The sequence below is a fragment of the Myotis daubentonii genome, chromosome Y (genome assembly GCF_963259705.1).
Source record: "Myotis daubentonii chromosome Y, mMyoDau2.1, whole genome shotgun sequence".
Lineage (NCBI taxonomy): Eukaryota > Metazoa > Chordata > Mammalia > Chiroptera > Vespertilionidae > Myotis > Myotis daubentonii.
In genome coordinates, this window is record NC_081862.1 from 12,931,473 (window position 1) to 12,949,827 (window position 18,355).

General features: G+C 47.7%; 1 protein-coding gene across 1 annotated transcript; it reads left to right on the forward strand.

Moving 5' to 3' along the window:
* Nucleotides 1–8,382: 8,382 nt before the first annotated feature.
* On the forward strand, nt 8,383–11,337 carry LOC132225569 (melanoma antigen preferentially expressed in tumors-like; the record flags this gene model as incomplete). The annotated part of the gene is made up of 3 exons (XM_059680665.1): nt 8,383–8,693; nt 9,079–9,684; nt 10,782–11,337. Coding segments are annotated over 3 exons (1,473 nt in total), but the record flags the coding sequence as incomplete, so codon positions are not given.
* Nucleotides 11,338–18,355: the final 7,018 nt, after the last annotated feature.

Genomic DNA, 18,355 nt, shown 5'->3' on the forward strand with positions numbered 1-18,355 from the left:
GTGTGAATCCTTTGCTCCGAGGTGGGTCTCTTACAGACTGCAAATATATGGGTCATGTTTTCTTATCCATTCACCTACCTTGTGTCTTTTGATTAGAGCATTTAATCCATTTACATTTAATGTTGTTATTGATATGTACTTGTTTGTCATCATTTTTATTCTTTTATTTTTGTTTCATCTTGCCTTTCTGTTTCTTCTTTGTACAGCAGTCCTTTTCGCATTTCTTGCATTGCTTGCTTGGTGTCAATAAACTCTCTTAGCCCTTTTTTGTCAGTGAGTCTCCAGATTCCATCTTCAATTTTGAATGGTAGACTTGCTGGGTATGTATTCAGTCCCTTGTTTCACATCACTTTGTATATTTTATTCCATCCCATTCTGGCCTGGTGTGTTTCTGTTGAGAAATCAGTTGATATTCTAATGGGAGATCCCTTGTAGGTAACTTTCTCTGTCTCTCTCTGACAGCCTTTATGATTCTTACTTTGGTATTGATGTTTAATTATAATGGGGCTTGGTGTTGGTCTTTTTGGGTTTATCTTGTTTGGGACTCTATGTGGTTCTTGCACTTGCATAGTTTTTTCTGGCCAATATCAGGGAAGTTTTCTGTTATTATCTCTTCCAACATGTTTTCTATTCCTTGCTTCACTCCTTCTCCTTCTGGTATCCCTATGATGCGGATGTTGTTTTGTTGGGTGTTATCCCAAAGCTCCCATAGGCTCTCCTCTTGCATTTTAAACTTTCTTAATCTGACATGTTAGTTGCCTCCATTTCATTTAACTCCTTTTCTGTTGATTGCACTTTATTCATTCCTTTGGGGATTGCTTTTTTTGTCTCCCTATGTATTGTTGTAATATTTGCATTGTATCTGTGTGCTAGGTTCAACTGCTTTGCTACCCAGGTTCTTTTCGGTGTGTTTCTACTGGTGTGATCTCTCAGGTCTTCTGGGATAGGTAATCCAGTGGAGCTCCCTTCTTGAGCTATTTGGATTCTCTTGAGGTAGTTGGATCTGGATTGTTAGTGTCTTATTTGAGGATGAAGTGTTATCATGGGTTAGCAATGTGACTAACACCCAGCATTGTTTTGCAAGGTGTTTTGGATGTGATTATTGCTCCGGCTCTTGTGGAAAAGGTTGTCTGAAGTCTACTTGGTATGTGCTCACTGTTTGTTCCCAAAGACCATTGCCTGGGATTAAGGAGTCATGGGGCCTGCGGCTCAGGAACTGTGACTTTAGCTGGTGTGGTGTGACGGTTGCTGGATTAGCATGACTCTGAAACTCATCTTGTGGGCCCAGTGCCCATGAGTGTGCGGAGGCGGGTATCTCGTAGTTTGTGGTTGAGGCAGTGGGATTCTGGCCAAAGTGATTTCCCTCTCTGAATCACGAAGGAGTTTAGGATCCAGCAGCAGACTGTCCTGAGGTAGGAAACCCGGCGCGGATGTGGGGCAGTGCCGTGGATACTACTGAGGGAGCCATGCACCCTTGGTTGGAAAGGCACATGCCCAGTGATCGCACACAGAAGGGCCCAGGAGCTGTGTGCAAGGGGTGTGTGCTTGTGGGGCCCACACACTGGATCAGAGTGATTGTGCTGTACCTCTGGCCCGTGTAGGTAGAAGTCACATTTTCTGCTTTGGGGGATGAGCTACCATAGTTGGAATTGGATGCCCAATGCCTGCTTACAAAAGTGCCCAAGTATCATCTACTGGGGCACTCGGCTCAGGGGGTCCTTGTGCTGGAGCGACGCTGCTGTGGGGACTGGATGCCAGTATGTTGTGCCTTACAGCAGGCTCAGGGGACTTGTGTGCTGGATTGGTGCAGTGCAGTGACCAGAGGTCTGCAGATGGAAAGGAGGAAGTCCGACTATCTTCTGCTGGGTCGTTCAGCCCTTGGTTGGATACTAGTGTGCCCAACCAGCCAGGGCACATCTCCAGTTTTCAGATTCCTCCACGGTGTTCTCAAAGATTTTCACAGGAGCCCATGGCTTCCTATGTACGTGCATTAACTGCTATTTCCTTGTTTGGGGACCATTTGGTTCTTTCTCTGACCTAGGTTGACACAGGTGACTGAGACCATGGTCCACCAGGGTAACCAAGCACTGGAAGGCGTGAGGCCGTTCTGAGCTGAACCAGCACGGATGGAAGAAATCTTCAGGTGAGCTGGTTACTGGAGCTGCCTTAGGTATCTAGAGAAGCCCTGCGCCTCTTCCATTCTCATCATCAGGGAAATAGTTGGGATCTGCATCCTCAGTCCCCTCCTGGGGGACCAGAAACAGGAGCAGCCATTGTATTCTCAGGTCATGTCCCCCAAAAATCATTTGTTCTCCTGCCTTTTCATGGGGTAAAAGAGAGCGAGCGCGAGACAAGAAGCTGTAGTGTGTTAGGGACCCCATGGTCAGGCAACTCTGCTTGGAGCAGGGCTGGCATGAGGGCCCACAGACTGACTTAACTGGTGTTTGGTGTCAGGTAAGTTTTGGACTCTTCCCCTGAGCTTGCACCACTTAGGGTAAGGGATGGTTCTTGAAACAAAGTAACAGTAGTGCCCAACCTGTCCCCTGGCTACAGCCCAAGGAGGTCAGGGACACCTGGGAGCTAGAGATTGGGGATGGAGAGGCCTCGCCCTCATGCATTGGGAATATCAGGCCTCACACAGATGCTGCTGGTACTAAGGTCACCTGGTGGTAACCTCTCGTGTTACTAGTGTCTCAGCCACATTGAGAGTGGCTATTTCAGGACATACTGGTCCCAGGATCCTGAGAGGAGAGGTCAAGACCATAACTGCAGGGTAATTTGAGGCAGAGAGAATTGTCAACCCTGGGCTGCCAGAAGGTGCCCTCCTTAGTATGATCCACCTGTGCAGAGGATGAGGCGGCGGGGCATAGCGGAGCTCAGGCCAAGAGGGAGACACCCTTGAGCTATGCCTCCTGTGGCCCCAGCACTGAGCTGGGTTCCCCACCCCTTCCTTTTCCTCTACCTCAGCTGTGGGAGGGGCCTCCATGCATAACTGCTACCCAGATCTTGTGCGTGACACCTCATCAGTCAATTTACATACTTGCAGATCATTCCTAGTTCTCCCTGGGAATATCACACCATCACCTCCCCCATCCTCCTGAAGACCTGACCGGGTCCCTACACCAGGGCTGAGCACGGACCTGCCGAGCACCTGGATTGTGGCGGGTGATTGTCACCTAAATGGGCACTCCTGCTGTCTGCACATGACCCTGATGGTGACCACCGCTGCCACACATAGAGTGGCATGTTCCCATTCTCCGGTGACTTCTCTAGGCACACTCCCATCAGGCTGGCCCAGGTGATGGCCATGGGAGCCTCACATCAGGAACCAGGACCTTGTTCTTGGGTCACCGTCCCATGACTCACTCAGAGATACGAGTGCAGGCAACCAATTCAGGCCTCAGTTACTGCACATGGAGAAGGTAGTCAGTAGATGGCCCCGGCCAAGGCCTCTTGTCTGGAGAGAGAAGTAATGAGACTTGGAAAGTGAAGTGCTTCCGTAATTTCTTAAATTCTGCCAAACATGAGGAATTACTTTTACTCATCATCATGACTCTGACCCAGCTTCAGGTTCGCAATGGCCAGCTCCCAGAGGAGTGTAAATGAGCAACATGGTTATGACTAAAAAAAGGATGGAGAGGTCCCAGGGCAAGCCATGAGGCCAAAGAGCTTCACACTAAAGGAACTCTCCCAGAGACAGGTGCCCACGTAGGCAGCAGGAAGGATGGGGCCTTTGAAGCTTATCCAAACCTAGAAAGCAATGTGACAGTTGACCAAGGCATGGAAAAGACTCTCACTCTGTGTGGAAAGTTGTATGAGCAGAAGACCCGCAAGCCATTTTTAAACTACTCTTGAAATAGTTTGCAAAGGTGCATGTCAGTTTTCTAATTCTCAAACATTTAAAATCACAGGGTGCTAAATAGTGATTTTACTACTTTATTTATTTGCATGTATTGTATGTTTCTAACAGTTTTTAATGTTGTGATAAAAATTTGTAATGGCCATTGAAAAATAACAACTTTTCCTATGGTTATTAGGATTGCTGGGCAGGGTATTAGCTGGAGCTACCATTCTGTGAGGCGTGCTCTACAGTGCAGAGCAAGACCACCCTGTGATTTACTCGTTTTCCAGCCCAGTTGTTTTGTTTTTTCGTTTGTCTACTCTGTCAGGTGAGGGTTCGTGCCTCAGAGATACTCTGAGGAAGACCATGACATTCCCAGGAGGTGTCCCTGCAGATCACCCGGAATAGCAGTGATTGCACCTTAGGCACTCAGTAAATGTTCTTGAGTAAATCAAGGATTAAAGTGAGAGAGGAGAGGAGTCTGTCTTTGGCGGGCCAGGATCAGCCGTCCCGTGGACATCCCTGAGAACATGTCCACTCTGTGCCAGTGCCTCCTGCCAGCCCTCCAACAGCATCCTTGGCATTCAAGGGCTAGACCCAGGCATGTCCTGGATGTGAGGCATGTTCTCATGGGGGATAAAGAAAGAGAGGCAATCCCTTGTTTAGGTCTAGATGTCATTGGGTCTGAAGTGCAACCAGGTCTTGTTGGGGACAGGCATGTCAGGTCATGCCAGCAGAGACTTGTGAGTTTGAAAAAGGCACAGAGGACAGAATAAGTCAGAGTAGGAAGAGGTCTGACTGCAGAGGGAAAGAAGCCAGCTGGAAGGGTGTCTGCTCAAAGGCTGGGTTAAGAGAGTGGACGATGGGAAAGCCAATGCATGGGGACTAGTCCCCAGGGTCTCTGAAAGCCCACAGAGGCAGGGCTTGCTCTGGAACCCTGGAAGGGCATCCGCCTGCCTCTCTGGTGCCTCTTTGGATCCAGAAAGGCAGCTGGGATGTTGATTTTCTTTCTGTACAGTGTAGCTTGTCACATTCTCCAGAACAGCTCAGAAGAACTGGGGAGAACTCCTGATTTCTATTATCAGTGGGTGTCCCCAGCATCAGGTTCCTGATGGGCTGAATGATATTCCAGGGATGCATAAATAGGGTCCCAGACTTGGAGCACATTCTAAGGACCCCCTTCCTTAAAAAGCGGTCACAAGGGCAGATGACCTGGGATCGCAGTAAGGATTTTGTGACTGGAGAAGGCAGTTGCAGAGGACGGCCCTACTCATCTGCTCAGAGGCTACTGTGTCCTCTACATAAGTGAGGGCCATGATGAGAGCAGGTGGCAGGTGACCAGGATGTGGTGAAAAATATCCCCCAAATTCATGTGTGGGTGCTGGGAGTCGGCACAGCGTATCCAATGCTGGGCAGGAAGTTCTCCTGCCCCCAGTGCCACAGCACATGCCCTGGGAAAGCAGGCTCCGTATGGGGGGGCGGGGCTGGATAGAGGAGTATTTCTTGCTCGTGAAGAAGGCATGTTCACTCAGACTTTGTTTCTAGGTCATTCTAAGTGGTCCCTCCTGCCTCCTTGTACCTCCAGGACACGGGGATCTCATAGAAGTTTCCTGAGCTTGGGCTCCTACAATTTTCCAGTTTCTGCCAGTGCATGTAATGTTTGTGTTAAAGAGAAAATCTCACCCCCAGGTGGCACCACTCAGGCTTTAAGCCCATGATACCAAGTCTAGACTCAACTGCTGACCTCATTACAGTTTGAACCTCTTCCAGAAACCTCATCAGCCAGTCTGCAATTTTCAGGTCAACACCACTGTGGTAATCTGTTACGTGGTCCCTCTGCCTGGAATATGAAAGTTGTTTGGGCATCACAATGCAGGGCGTACAGAAGAGCCTACAGAAAATTTGCTCCTCTCTGCCTCTGTCTCTCTCTCTCTTTGCCCCCCCTCTCCCCCTCCCCGCGCTCTGTAGCTCTCTCTCTGTCTGTGTCTCCCTCGATTTCATAAGATCCAATGTGTGACTCAGTACAGCATGGGGATATCCCAAACTATGGCAGATCCTTACATGCCAAGTACAGCTTCAAATCTTCTGAAGGGGAAGGTGTATCTGTGCACTGTGCTTTGTCCTGAGAGAGGACATCTTCCCTCACAATCTGAGTAAGAGTTTTAGGCCTGGGCCCAAAAGGAGCTTTTCGAAGCCAAATTTGCATGGATTGTTCCCTGGGGTTGAGCAAACATTAGTTATTTATACAGACTTTGGCAGTCATGTTTAGGGCCCCGGCCCCTGGAACTTGGCTGGGACTAAGCTGCTGCCTGTGTAAGGTTGGGATGTGGAAGAGGATGCCTGAGCTAAAGAGAATGCCCTCTGTAGCAGCTCCTTGGTAAGGATACACAGGTCTTTTTGCCCACATTTATTTTTCTCTGTGCCTCCGAGATTCCCAAGAGCCCACGACTCTCAGCCCTCAGTGGCTTTCAAAAGTGTATGTCACATCCCAGGTTCAGCTGCCACACCCCTCCTCTGGCCTCTCCACAACCCACGTTTTCACATTTAATTTTCTCAAGCCAGGTTGCTGAGCTGATCTGGTTTTTCTGAGAGGAAATGCCCTTTACCTCCACAGAGGGAGGGTGACAGAATCTCCTGCCTATACTCCCCGTCAGCTTGGGTTTAAGGGATCCACCCAGTTTCCTTCTTCACCGCTAGCCTTTTAAGTTCTTAAGTTGATGCAGTCAGTGTCTTTGAGTTTCCCCAATGTTCACCTTGTCCTGGGTAATTCCCTAGGTCCCATTCCAAACGTGCAGCCCCTCCCTTCTCCTGATCAATCCCTAGATGTGATTTTGACCTGACCTGCTCTGGGGAAGGCTTGCTCCTCAAAATATGGAAGACCAACTATCCCTCTGTTCCTCTTTGAATGGGCACGGGGTTTGCAATTCTAAGTAACCTCAAGTCTCAGGGACTGTTTGGTACTCAATACTGTTGCATTGAAATTCTTTTTCTCTGGAGATGATACCACTGTCTCTCTAAAGGGGTGTTAATGGGAACACTAGGGAATTTTTATGTGGCCCCAACACCCCCATTAAGTCTACTTCCAGGCTGGTTTCCTTTTCTTTTCCTTTCATGAATGGACCTAGGGTTCAGTTGGAGGTGTGGAGAGTGCAAAGCCCCATCATGGTTAAATGCCTGGAGATCCAGGACTAAGGTTTTGCTCTCAGGTGGAAGTAGCCATTTCAGCTAGGACCTCAAAAGGAAGGTGTGGTCAGACGGGGTATAATGGCTTCTGAGGAGGCCGAGGAGGGAACAGAAGCTAGAGCGTGAGAGTCAATGTTCAGGTCTGAGCACAGGGCTCCCTGCACCACGCCGCTCTGGTGAGTCAGGAGCCTAAGGTGGTCCCCAAGGACCTGCAAGCCAAGATCCCAGAGATTTGTCCTTTTTTCCTTACAAATGAGCAGACTTTGCCTTTGCCTCTGGATGCAGGTGTGCCTTAATCCAAAATGTTTTGATTTCTGTTTTGATGTTTGCCATTCATAGAGGTTCACAGGGCAAGTTTTCCCTGTGTCTGAAAGTCGAGTATTGCTAAGGAGCCTATTGTAGGCCAAAGTGGCAAAATCCTTTTTGTAGTTTTGTAGAGGCCGGGCTGTGTGTGTGAAAACCGGTATTAATGAAAGTCTTTCATAACAGCCAATTGATGTTTAGAAAGAGAGGAAGGGAGTGGGCGGAGAGAGAGAGAGAGACATTGATGTGAGAAACATCCCTCAGCTGGCTCCTGCCCACACCCTACGGGGGCTAGGAATGTAGCCCTCAAGTGACATTTGGGGGGCACGAGAGGATGCTCAACGCCGTGAGCAACACTGACCAGGCTTTGCAGTCTCTTATTGAGAGGAGCCTTAGTTGTGACATGTGAGCCCTCTGTTGTCATAGATAAAATGGTCATTCTAATATTCATAGAAGGGACACCCAGTAAAATGTACATGTTGGAATTAACGGTTATTTTTCTCACCTCCAGCTCCCCCATGCTTCAGAAAACGTTTGTGCTGCTTTTATATGCCTCATTTAAAATGTGTCAAAGGCCTCAATGGTACCCATTGTGTGGGTGTTCCTTAATCTTCCCCATCTATTTTATTTCCTGGAACTTAGCAAGAGGCAGTCCTGGGCCACGGGCTGCTCCCTACTCCAGGTGTTTTCAGTCCTTCAGTGATCCTCAGAAATGTTTTCCCTGGAAAGGGTGGGATCATCTCTCTGGTTTCCCAGTCCTCACTGCACAGCAGATTTGCAGCTAGCCAGTGGGCAGATGCGGGAGGGGTCCAGTGGTCATCTCACCCCTCCTTGGTGCCTGGTTCTTGTCCTTCCAGTGGCAGAGTAGAGGCAGGGCTGAGTGGCTTTGCAACCCTAAGCAGAAAACGGAGTTGGGGTAAATTGGGGGTGCTCCAGTTGTTGCCAGAGCAGTGCCTTTGGCCCTCAGCTGGTCCCTCTGAAGGGAGAAGGACCGGGGTTGCTCATGCTCAGCCTGACAAGATGCCTTGCTCCCGGCTGTCTCCCAGGATCTCTTTCATAGCAGCTTCATGGGGATGAGCCTCCCAGCTCCACGCCGACTCCTGGAACTGGCATGTCAGAGCCTGCTGCGGGATGAAGCCTCGGCCATCGCTGCTCTGGAGTGGCTTCCTATGGAGCTCTTCCCACCTCTTTTCATCACAGCCTTCACTGGGAAGCACAGCAGAGTCCTGAAGGCCATGGTGCAGGCTTGGCCCTTCCCCTGCCTCCCTCTGGGGGCCCTGATGAACCATCGGCAGTCTTACCAGGATATCTTGCAGGCTGTGCTCGAGGGACTCGATGCCATGCTTGCCCAGGACCCTCGACCCAGGTATGGGGGATTCAGTAGCCGGGTCGCACCCTGGGGATCTGAGCAGTTACAGCTGGGATCTGGGAGTGGGCAGGGCCAAAGGGAGAGCTGAGGCAGGCCTTGGAGCCACTGCTAGGGTCATTCTAGGAACAGGCTTCGGATATATACGGCTGATGAAATTGTCGAGGGTGACCGAAGGGACACGAGCCCACTCCTTCCTGGTGGCACCTAAAGGTACCAGGAATGGGGACCATGAAGGATCCCAGTAGCACCAGGAGCAGTTGATTCCTGGGGCATGGAGTCAAAGTCCAGTGCGGTGTCTGGCCCAGCTGCCCAGATGCCTAGCTCATGGTCTTACTCATTGTTATCTTAATGCATCCCAGCATATCTCCTATTTTCTCCACAGGAGATGTAAACTGCAGGTGCTTAATTTACAGAAGAGAGTTCATTTGGAGTTCTGGATGGTGTGGGCAGGTACCAGAGCCCATGTGTGCTCACTGCTGGAGCCTGAGGCCCTGCAGCCCATGAGGAATAGGAGGAAAGTACACAGCTTAAGGGCCAGGCCAAATCCACCCTTGGCCCCCGTGGAGGTGTTAATAGACCTTTGCCTCAAGAAAGGTGTCCTTGATGAGTCCCTCAGCTACCTGATTAAGAAAGTCAGCGAGAGGAGAGGTTTGCTGCACCTTTGCTCTAAGAAGCTGAAGGTTTTTGCGATGTCGAAGCAAAACACTAACATCCTGGATATGGTGAAGCTGGACTCTGTCCAGGATTTGGAGGTAAACTGTACCTGGAAGCTGTCCACTCTGAGGAAGTTCGCTCCTTACCTGGGCCAGATGGGCAATCTGCGCCGGTTCCTGCTCTCCCACGTCTTCACGTCTTCTCACACCACCTTGGAGCAGGAGAAGCAGTGTGTTGGCCTGGTCACCTCTCAATTCCTCAACCTGCCCCACCTACAGGAGCTCAATTTGGACGATGTCTCCATCCTCAGAGGCCACCTGGATGAAATCCTCAGGTGAGGGGTGGCGAGCTTTCCCTGCGGACCAGAGCGAGTCCCTTTCCACTTCAGTGCACAGTGACGGGCTCTCCTGTGTGCCGTCCCTCAGCAGTGCTAGAGTGCCTGAGCCACTAGACGGGCCACACAGTCAGTGTCTTGTTCACCGCTCTGTCACCTTGCATGTTGTGACATAACCCCCCAGATAAAGGTAGGACGTATGCACTAGGACAGAGGCTACTAAAGGGACTCCTTGCTAGGAATTCGGGCCAGGGGATGGTAGCTTTGGGCATCCTTGTAAGTGGTGTTGAAGGGAAAATGATGCAATAGAACCAAGTGAGGATTGCAATGACAAGGGGAAAGCCAATCAGAGGTGAGGTTTCAGGGGTTAAGTTCCGCACTTAGAGATTTGGCCATGGCAGCCTTTCACTCCAAACCTGCCTCAGTCACCTGTCTGCCAAGGGTTGCCATAGGCTCTTGCAAACGGAATGCGTGGTAAATGCAGGATTCAGGAGGGAGGCATTACGAAATGGGATAGGTGGTTTGTAGACAATGCAGTGATCTAAGTTCCTGGAGGGTGGCAGCCCTCGCTGGATGTTGCCTGACTGTGCCCAGGTTAGCCCTTTCTGCACATCTGCCAGAGGCCTCATTGGGCTAAGTGATGGTGGTGACAGGGGTCTAGGCTGTGGCTGGAAGGAAGCCCCAGTTGCAGGCAATTCAGGACATGTCTCCAATACTAAAATGCACTGGTTGCCTCCTGCTTCAGACCCTGGGGCAGGCTCCTTTCTGAGCTCCTCCCGCCTTTATGTTCACAACACCTGTGTGTTTGGGCTGGAGGGTATGATGTGCTCCACTTGACGGATGAGTAAATGGAGTGTGTGAGGTTTCATCCAGTTGAATCCATCACGGAGCAGATAACAGATGGAGAAAGATGCCACTCAAATTTGCTCGGACTTGAATGTCACTTTTCACTGTGCAACATCCTGGGTTTGATCATCATCCGGAACACTGTAGGCTTTGGTGACATGGGCCTCTTTACCCTGAAGGCCTGCATTATCCTCACCTGCCTCTGCTCACCAGGTCCATCTCCCACATGTAACTGCTCTATGTCTCCCCAGGTGCCTGAAGAGCCCCTTGGAGACCCTGTCCATCACTAACTGCCTGCTTTTCGAAAGAGACTTTAGACATCTCTCCCAGCATCTGAATGTCAGCCAGCTGAAAAGCCTGAGTTTCAGTGGGCTCAACCTGACCATTATCAGTTCTCGGTCACTCCAATTTCTTTTAGAGAGAGCCTCCCCCACTCTCCAGGACCTGGACTTGGATGAGTGTGGGATCATGGACCACCAGTTCCTGGACATCCTGCCAGCCCTGAGCCACTGCTCCCAGCTCACAACCCTAAGTTTCTGTGAAAACCCCATCTCCATGACCGTCCTGGAGGACCTGCTTCGCCACGTTGTCGGGCTGAGCAAGCTGAGTTGCGTGATTTATGCGGCGCCCGTGGAGAGTTATGAGGAAACTAGCAGCTACATCAACCTGGGCCGACTTGCCCAGATGCATGCTGTGCTAAAGCATATGCTGCAGGAGTTGGGTCGGCCCGGCATGGTCTGGCTCTGTGCTTACCCCTGTCCTCACTGTGGCTGTAGAACCTTCCATGACCCAACTCCCATTCTGTGATCCTGTTGCTTGAGTGTCTAGCTGGGTGCACATCTCATAGGCTTTACTCTGGGCACTTGGGCACTGAAGCCCAGACATAAGTGTACCGTTCAGGAACACAGCAGCCAGTTTCAGACAGCTACTCAGGGTTGGGGGGAAATGCTCACAGGGGACTGGATGGTTTCTTTGGGGAGATTTGTCCTAAGGAGTTAGAAATATGCACCTGAATCTCTCAGGGGGAGGGATTGAGGCTTGGGTGGTAGATGCGGTGATTACCTTTGCTTGAATGGTTGTGAATAAATGTCAGTAATAAAGAGAACTGGATGTTAACAGACTGATGTCCTCAATGACATGTTAGCCCAACTCTCCCACCTGCAGTTACTGGCCAAGTAAGAAGGCATGAGCCTTGTGATGCGCAGACATTAGGCTGGTTGAGGTTGATTCCAGGAGATCACATCACCATTTATCCTTTTTGGTTTGGTGGGTTCTTTCTGGTGCACCGGTACCTACTCACCTCTGTGACTGTTCAGTGGGTCAGCGCACACTTGTTGCGTCCACAGGGACTGGAACAAGTGGCTTCCAGTGAGCACCACCGGGGTACAACTACTCTGGGGCCATCACGGGTAACTAGTCCAGTCCCTGGACTCAAACACTCCTCCCCACTGGGAGCCTCCATCTCTGGCCTGTGTCTGCTCCATGGTAGGGCTTCCCTGTGCACAAGTCAGGCCCCCAGTACTGAAAGGGACATCAGCCTGCCAGGGAGCCAGAGCCCTGGCCTCACAAGTCCATGCCTGTCATTCCCCTGGATCCAGCCCCTTCTTGAATTCAAGTTCCTGTAAACACATTTACATTCTTTTCAGCAAAATACTGAGCTGGAATAAACCTCTGCTTTGCTCTGTGTCCTGTCCTAAGAATAGGACATCCTTTGGTAGACGATGGTCTAATGTTGGAATACTTTCCCCTCATGATCCTCCTTCCCATTAATCAAGGAGGTGGTAAAGCAACTCTGAGCCAGTGACAGGCCCCGGGTCTGAAGAGTGGACAACCCCAAGCCAGTTCCCAGAGAGCACTTAAGTGGACACAGGTGAAGGTCACCCCGGGGAGATGGGGGTATGGAGGGCCACCCTGAGGGTCAATACAACCAAGTGAAGGGGAGATGTCCTAGTGTGCTGTTGGATCCCACAGTCAGTGGACAGTTAGCTGGCCAGGAAGGAATAGGCTCCCTGCCCACCTGCCACTGCATTGTGGCCCTAGGCTGTCTCAGTTTGCTCACTGAGTGGCCTGCCAGAGGAGCACCTAGGGAGAAGGCCACACATCCAGGCCCAGGGGCAGGGCTCCATTTGCCTGTATGTCTCCCTAATTGTGAGGAAGTCAGTCCTGCTTTTTCTCCTTCTACTGCCTCTCATTCAGTGCCAGCCACTCATGTGCTTGCTGCTCTCTGCTGGGTGTCAGCAACTTCCTAGCTTGTCACATACAGCACCTGGCCCTTCGTTCTCTTTTTATTGCCATTCCTTTCTTTTCTTCTACCTTCCAATCTTCTAGCTTGGGTCCATCATCCTACGAGCTCATTTTTCCGTTTCTTAGTACATTTCCTATTGATATCAGAGAGGAAGGGAGAGGGAGAGATGGATAAAACATCAATAATGAGACAAAATCATTGGTTGGCTTTCTCCTGCACATCCACCTGGGGATCCAGGCATAAACTCCAGCTCCTGCTCCAACTGAGAATTGAACTATGTCCTCTTGGTTCATAGGCCTACTGAGCCACACTGGCCAGGCACACTCTGCTTCTTCGAGTGGGAAGAGAAAATGCTGAAGTCTCAGTAACAGTCGGTGAGCTCCCCACCCCCCAAAAAAGAGGATAAGAGAACAAGGGTCAGAAAATGTATATCTCTTACAGCAAACGCTCTCTTTCTCTTCCTCTCTCTCTCCTATTCCATCTCCCTCTCCCTCTCCCTGTCCCTCTGTCTGACATGCACCTTGTCTTCCCATCCCCGCCTTCACAGGAAATAGTGTCCATAATATGATTCAGAACCTCTATAATTTGAGGAAAAGCATAAAAATTTGCAGGTTCTGAGGGAGGAAGGCCAAAGGCAAAACATCTTGTGGTCTGGGTGTTAATTCCTCCACACATAGAGCTCGTGCCCATTACCTTGTGTGGAGATTCACCTGTGGGGCCAACTTATGTAAAGCTCTTGTCTGCATGTCCTCCTCTGGAATTGCCCACTGTTATTAGCATTGATAGTATTTATTAACCACCAGATGCAAGATAAGGAAGAAAATAGAAGTCAGTGCACCCTGGCCAGTGTTTCTGGGCATTGTCCTGTGCACCAAAAAGTTAACCCATTTGATTTCTGGCCAGGGCACATGTCCAGGTTTCTGGTTCAGTCCCCAGGCATCCAATATTGTTTCTCTCTCACATGAATGCATGCTTCTGTGTCTGTCTCACTCCATTTACCTCTCTCTAAAGAATCAATTTTAAAAACCCACCATATTAAGACAAAACAAAAGGAAACTCATTGCTGTATGTTGCCTCTAAAACAGAGTGTCCTGCACTTGACGCTTTATTTGTTCTGTAGACCACAACTGAGAATTAAAGCAAAATATTGGAATCTGGACTTTTCCATCAAAATATTCAGAAAAGCATAGTATCAAGGCAATGAGGCTTATAAAGCTTAGACAGTGATTGCATCTGTGAAGATGGGCACAGAAGGGGCATGGATAGGAGGTGACTGCTGGTGCACAAGCATCTTATACATGAAGGCCCTATGGGCAGGGTCTCTAGGATATCAGAAAGCAAGCAGGGAGAGGAAGGCACACATAGTAGGTTCCTTAGTACTAGAATGTACCCCAGAGTCCCCCAAACTGCACAGCAGTAAGGCAGGCTGGATACAGGGCAGCTGGAGCACACGGATTCCAAAGGGAAGACTCTGAATAAAGAAGAGCCAAAGCCTGGACTGCTTGTCTCAGTGGATGTGTTTCGACCTGTGAACCAGGAGGTCAGTTCAATTCCCAGGCTGGGACATGTCCCCATTGTGGGCTCTTTGTCCAGTAGGTGCCTTGTAGGAAGCAGCCAATCAAGGATTCTCTCTCACCATTGATGGTTCTCTTTTTTTTTCTTTTTTTTAAATTTTATTGCTTAAAGTATTACAATGGGTATTACATATGTGTGCTTTCCCCCCCACCCTGCCCTTGACAATACCCTGGCCTCCCGTATCCCCCAGTATCTTATGTCCATTGGTTATGCTTATATGCATGCATACAAGTCCTTCGGTTGATCTCTTACCCCCTTCCCTCCTGCCCCCCAACCATCCTCGGCCTTCCCGCTACAGGTTGACAATCTGTTTGGGGCAGCTCTGCCTCTCTATCTGTTATAGTTCATCAGTTTATAATGGTCTTTATTATCCATATATGAGTGAGATCATGTGGTATTTTTCCTTCATTGCCTGGCTTATTTCACTTAGCATAATGCTCTCCAGTTCCATCCATGCCGTTGCAAATGCTAAGTGTTCCTTCTTTTTTACAGCAGCATAGTATTCCATCATGTAGATGTACCATGGTTTTCTAATCCATTCATCTACTGATGGGCACTTAGGCTGTTTCCAGATCTTAGCTATGGTGAATTGTGCTGCTATGAACATAGGGCTGCATATGTCCTTTCTGCTTGGTGTTTCTGGTTTCATGGGTTATATTCCTAGAAGTGGGATCACAGGGTCAAATGGGAGTTCCATTTTTAGTTTTTTGAGGAAAGTCCATAGTGTCTTCCATAGTAGCTGCACCAGTCTGCATTCCCACAAGCAGTGCACCATTGTTCCTTTTTCTCCACATCCTCTCAAGCAGTTGTCTTTGTGGATTTGTTGATGATAGCCAGCCTGACAGGTGTGAGATGATACCTCATTGTTGTTTTGATTTGCATTTCTCATATGATTAGTGACTTTCAGCATGTTTTCAAATGTCTCTTGTTTTTCTGAATGTCTTCTTTGGAAAGGTGTCTATTTAGATGCTTTGCCCATTTTTTGATTGGATTGTTTATCTTCCTTTTGTTAAGTTGTATGAGTTCCCTATAAATTTTGGAGATTAGGCCCTTACCAGATATGATGGTGGTAAATATGTTTTCCCACACTCTGGGTTTTCTTGTTGTTTTGTTGATGGTTTCTTTTGCTGTGCACAAACTTTTGATTTTGATGTAGTCCCATTTGTTCATTTTCTCTTTAGATTCAAGTGCCCTGGGTGCTGTATTGGTGAAAAAATTGCTTTGGCATATGTCTGAGATTTTATTGCCTTTGGATTCTTCTAGCATTTTTATGGTTTCCCATCGGACATTTAAGTCCTTTATCCATTTTGAGTTTATTCTCGTGTATGGTGTAAGTTGGTGGTCTAGTTTCATTTTCTTGCATATATCTGTCCAATTTTCCCAACACCATTTATTGAAGAGACTATCTTGACTGCATTGTATGTTCTTGCCTCCTTTGTCAAATATTAATTGAGCCTATTGGTTCCGGCTGATTTCTCGGCCATCTGTTCTATTCCATTGACCTATATGCCTGTTCTCGTGCCAGTTCAAGGCAGTTTTGAGAACAGTGGCTTTGTAATACAGCTTGATATCTGGAATTGAGATCCCACCTACTTTGTTCTTTCTCAGGATTGCTGCAGGTAATCTTGTACTTTTTTTATTCCAGATGAATTTTTGGAGAGTTCGTTCTAGATCTGTGAAGTATGCCATTGGTATTTTCATGGGAAGTGCGTTGAATTTATCGATTGCTTTGGGTAGTGTGGACATTTTAATGATTTTGATTCTACCAATCCATGAACACGGTATGTTCCTCCATCTGTTTATGTCTTCCTCTATCTCTTTTTTCAAAGTCCTGTAGTTTTCTTTTTTTTTTATGATTAATCACTATGCTTTATTTTTTTATTTTTTTTTATTGCTTAAAGTATTACAAAGGGTATTACATATGTATCCATTTTATCCCCCCGCCCTAGACAGTCCCCTAGCCTCCCCTATCACCCAGTGTCTTATGTCCATTGGTTATGCTTATATGCATGCATACAAGTCCTTTCGTTGATCTCTTACCCCCCTACCTCCTGCCCCCCAACCCTCCCCGGCCTTCCCGCTGCAGCTCGACAATCTGTTTGAGGCAGCTCTGCCTCTGTATCTATTATTGTTCAAAAGTTTATAATGGTCTCTATTGTCCACGAATGAGTGAGATCATGTGGTACTTTTCCTTTATTGACTGGCTTATTTCACTTAGCATAATGCTCTCCAGTTCCATCCATGACGTTGCAAATGGTAAGAGTTCCTTCCTTTTTACAGCAGCATAGTATTCCATCGTGTAGATGTACCACAGTTTTCTAATCCATTCATCTACTGATGGGCACTTAGGCTGTTTCCAGATCTTAGCTATGGTGAATTGTGCTGCTATGAACATAGGGGTGCATATATCCTTTCTGATTGGTGTTTCTGGTTTCTTGGGATATATTCCTAGAAGTGGGATCACAGGGTCAAATGGGAGTTCCATTTTCAGTTTTTTAAGGAAACTCCATACTGTCTTCCATAGTGGCTGCACCAGTCTGCATTCCCACCAGCAGTGCACAAGTGTTCCTTTTTCTCCACATCCTCTCCAGCACTTGTCGTTTGTTGATTTGTTGATGATAGCCAGTCTGACAGGTGCGAGATGGTACCTCATTGCTGTTTTGATTTGCATCTCTCGGATGATTAGTAACTTTGAGCATGTTTTCATATGTCTCTTGGCTTTCTGAATGTCCTCTTTTGAAAGGTGTCTATTTAGGTCCTTTGCCCATTTTTTGATTGGATTGTTTATCTTTCTTTTGTTACGTTGTATGAGTTCCCTATAAATTTTGGAGATTAGGCCCTTATCAGATATGTCATTGGCAAATATGTTTTCCCACACAGTGGGTTTTCTCGTTGTTTTGTTGATGGTTTCTTTTGCTGTGAAGAAGCTTTTTATTTTGATGTAGTCCCATTTGTTCATTTTTTCTTTAGCTTCAAGTGCCCTAGGAGCTGTATCAGTGAAGAAATTGCTTCGGCATATGTCTGAGATTTTCTTGCCTTTGGATTCTTCTAGAATTTTTATGGTATCCTGTCGTACATTTAAGTCCTTTATCCATTTTGAGTTTATTTTTGTGTATGGTGTAAGTTGGTGGTCTAGTTTCATTTTCTTGCATATATCTGTCCAATTTTCCCAACACCATTTATTGAAGAGACTATCTTGGCTCCATTGTATGTTCTTGCCTCCTTTGTCAAATATTAATTGAGCATATTGGTTCGGGCCGATTTCTGGGGTCTCTATTCTATTCCATTGATCTATATGCCTATTCTTGTGCCAGTACCAGGCAGTTTTGAGAACAGTGGCTTTGTAATACAACTTGATATCTGGTATTGAGATCCCACCTACTTTGTTCTTTTTCAGGATTGCTGCAGCTATTCGGGGTCTTTTTTTATTCCAGATGAATTTTTGGAAAGTTCGTTCTAGATCTCTGAAGTATGCTGTTGGTACTTTAATGGGAAGTGCGTTGAATTTATAGATTGCTTTGGGTAGTATGGACATTTTAATGATGTTGATTCTACCAATCCATGAACAAGGTATGTTCTTCCATCTGTTTATGTCTTCCTCTATGTCTTTTTTCAACGTCCTGTAGTTTTCTGAGTAGAGGTCTTTTACCTCTTTAGTTAAGTTTATTCCTAGGTAGCTTAGTTTTTTCGGTGCAATGGTAAACGGGATTGTTTTTATAATCTCTCTTTCTGAAAGTTCACTATTGGTGTATAGAAATGCCTCAGATTTCTTGGGGTTAATTTTGTATCCTGCTACATTGCCAAATTCATGTATTAAGTCTAGTAGCTTTTTGATGGAATCTCTAGGGTTTTGTATGTATAATATCATGTCGTCTGCAAATAAGGACAGTTTTACTTCCTCTTTTCCAATTTGGATGCCTTTTATTTCTTCTTCTTGCCGAATTGCAATGGCTAACACTTCCAGTACTATGTTGAACAGGAGGGGTGAGAGGGGGCATCCCTGTC